Below are 2,874 nucleotides of genomic sequence, written 5' to 3'. Positions count from 1 at the left end.
CCAACAGAACCCTGTTATGTCAGCTGGCCTGCCGGTGCTAACCACCGCCCTGCCCGTGGCTCTGTGCTACGTATACATAGCACAGCAGCTCTGCTAGCTTGTTCTAGTGCTAACCTGGCCCTACAAAATCACTCAGACCTTGACCTGTGTTTTGTTTCTTGGGGGTGGGGGCCTGCTGGAGGTTGGACACGTGCTGAGCACACACTACGCCACTGAACTGTCCATCTTCGTGGCACCAAAGCCACCTGGGCAGGGCAGAAGCCCAGACACCTATGGAGCCAGCAGGCACTACCTGCCACCCTGGCAGGAAGACAAAGCTTCTGCAGAGAGGTGCAACACAGAGCAAGGGCCTGGCTCAGCCAAGAGAAACTGTCAACATCCAATCCTTCCTGCCCTATGTAAGCAGAGATTTCGGGCATGGTGGCACACAGCTGTAATCCCAGGGAGGCTGAGCCAGGAGGATCACAACCTCACTCAAGCCCAGACTGGGTGATTTAAGTGATTTCATGGTACCCTCTCAAAATTCGAAAATAATTTTTTTATATGTATTTAGTACAGGTTCTACAGGGTCTCACTACACAGATCATGGTGATCTGTGGGACTCGTGGTGACCCTCCTGTTTTCAGCCTCCCAAGTGCTGGGATTACAGGCACACACCACCACGCCCAGTCTCAATCACCATCTCAATCAGCATCCCTGGGGGCGGGGCCAGCACAGCATGCCAGAGTTCGAACCCCGGTCCCTGTGTCTGCCTAAGCAGGCACTTTAATCTGCTGAGCTATCTGGCCAGCCCTCATAAATAAAAATTTAAAGGGCCGGGGTTGTATACCTAAACCCCACAAGAAAAAAAAAAAAAATAGAAATTTCATGTGGGTCAACTTACTATATTCATAACTAACTCTTTTTTTTTAAAGATGTTTTTAATTGAATTAATGAGATAAAAAGATAGTGAGGCCCTGTTTGCTACTTACATGAAAGAAGATTTTTAAAAATAATCACTGCACAAAATACAAAGGGTATGGTTATGCTGTGGCATTAAATTTTTCTCCATGTTTTTCTTGGCTGTTCAAGAGCAAATTAAAGTTTCCACAGCAAATTTGTTTTCAAAATGCCGAATTGTGATACAATCGCTGGCTTCACGTTTCTGAATACCTTTAATAGTTTCTCTGCGCTGCAATTTGTAAGTTTCCTTGTCCTGGCACAGTCGATAAATAAAGAAACCCAAGCCATCAATATTTTCAATTCGATCAGTAATAACCATGTGTTCATGAATCAGGTATGACTGAGGCAAATAGGTTCCAGCCTTGATGTTAATGAGTAACTCCAACAGGTTTCTGGGAGGCATAACAATGGAAGTATTCAGGGGGATCACATAGCACTTATCCAGGTTAAGATCTAAATAGGCAGTGAGTTTCTTGTTAAAATCATGAACAATGTTGGCAGGATCACTATCTGCAAATTCTGGAACAGGCACACTGATGAATTTGTCCTCATCTTCTTTAAAGATCTTAATATTTTCTTCAGTTGTCTGGTAGCGAGCAGCTGGGGCATCTGCAGAAGGCTCATTTAGGATGACATCATCTTTGATGTACTTTATTCCACAGTAGTACATGTCATCTGGTTGAAGTGCAAAATATTTGTACAGGTATGCTCCTCCAAGAATGACTCCTGCAAGCATAAATGCTAGTCCAAAGCACATGCACCAACACCAGGCTCTTCTCTGGCCAACTGGTACCACATCATCTGGGTCCTTGCAGTCCAAGGCGACGGCGTCCGGGGGGATGATGAGCGCCTCCTCGCCGCTCTTCGGCTCGTCCTTCTTGGCGTCCTTCTGGGCCAGAGCCGAGTTGAACGTCACCTTCACCATGGTGCGGCCTGGGGCGCCCTGGAGCGGGCTGGAGGCGCGTGCTATGGGCTCCCGGCTGCAGCTGCAGCCTCCTCGACCCTGCTGGGGTAGCAACTCCGCGGACGCTGACGGGGTCGGGCGGCTGTGCAGCGGAAGAAGCGGCTAGTGCAGCTGGGCTCTCGCCTTCGCTTCATAACTAACTCTTATACAGCACATTCTATGTGCCAGGCAAGGTTCTAAACTCCCTACACACACACACACACACACACACACACACACACACACAGGCTTCTAATCTCATCATGGAAACACCTGATGCCTAGGTGCAGTGAGGAGAGAAAAGATGGACTGAAACAGCACAAACTTGTTGCCTGAAGCAGAGAAAAACACTAGCCTCTCTGGGCTGCTCTGGTCCACAGGCTTGGGCAAGGACTCTTCGCTTTGTCAGCTGGTGTACGCATCACAAAACCCCGCATGGGAAATGTCATCATCTCCGCTTGCAAATGGGAGGGTGGGTGACTGAAGCCAATTGTCCAGGTACAAATTCTCAACGGCAAATGTGATCATTAGGTATGTCTAAAATGTACCAATAAAATCTGATTTAAAAAAAAAGAAGCCGCTGCCAACTGTCCCCAAATTCTACGAGGGGCAGGATCCAGGTTCTGACCATCGTTCTACTCCTGCTTCTGCACTCTACGCCGCTCAGCGCTTTCTGATCCCAGCAGGGAAATTAACTCGGGAGATCTAATCCAGGCAGTCTGACTGCTGGCAGAGAGCAGGCTCGGCTCTGGAGGAGCAGAAGGTCCTTGGGAACAGCTCCCAGCTGTGGTCGCCTGGCGTGCCCTTCACCATGCAGTGGTCCAGCTGCCAACAGAAAAGGCCACTTCAGCGAACGTTTAGGGCCTGAGCACCCTGGGTCACTGCCGGAGAAATGGAGTTTGTCGCTCTTGGTCTGGCACCTTTTTCAATATTCCTTATCAGCCAAGAGAGCCGCTGCCATTACATTACATCACATCACGATGGGCATA

General features: G+C 48.9%; 1 protein-coding gene across 1 annotated transcript; it reads right to left on the bottom strand.

The window, feature by feature from the left end:
- Positions 1–912: 912 nt before the first annotated feature.
- LOC101559642 (integral membrane protein 2B) lies at positions 913–2,030 on the bottom strand. Its single transcript, XM_004628345.3, has one exon. It carries the CDS (start codon positions 1,865–1,867, stop codon positions 1,067–1,069), a length of 801 nt encoding a protein of 266 aa, XP_004628402.1. The 5' UTR covers positions 1,868–2,030; the 3' UTR covers positions 913–1,066.
- Between the last annotated feature and the right edge of the window lie 844 nt (positions 2,031–2,874).

Source organism: Octodon degus, unplaced genomic scaffold, assembly GCF_000260255.1.
Source record: "Octodon degus isolate 3935 unplaced genomic scaffold, OctDeg1.0 scaffold00023, whole genome shotgun sequence".
Lineage (NCBI taxonomy): Eukaryota > Metazoa > Chordata > Mammalia > Rodentia > Octodontidae > Octodon > Octodon degus.
The sequence above is the reverse complement of the archived record's forward strand: the minus strand, read 5'-3'. Positions and strand labels throughout refer to the sequence as shown.

Bases quoted from the DNA above. Each gene is read 5' to 3' on its own strand.
- LOC101559642 (XM_004628345.3), bottom strand. From the start codon at position 1,867: ATGGTGAAGGTGACGTTCAACTCGGCTCTGGCCCAGAAGGACGCCAAG.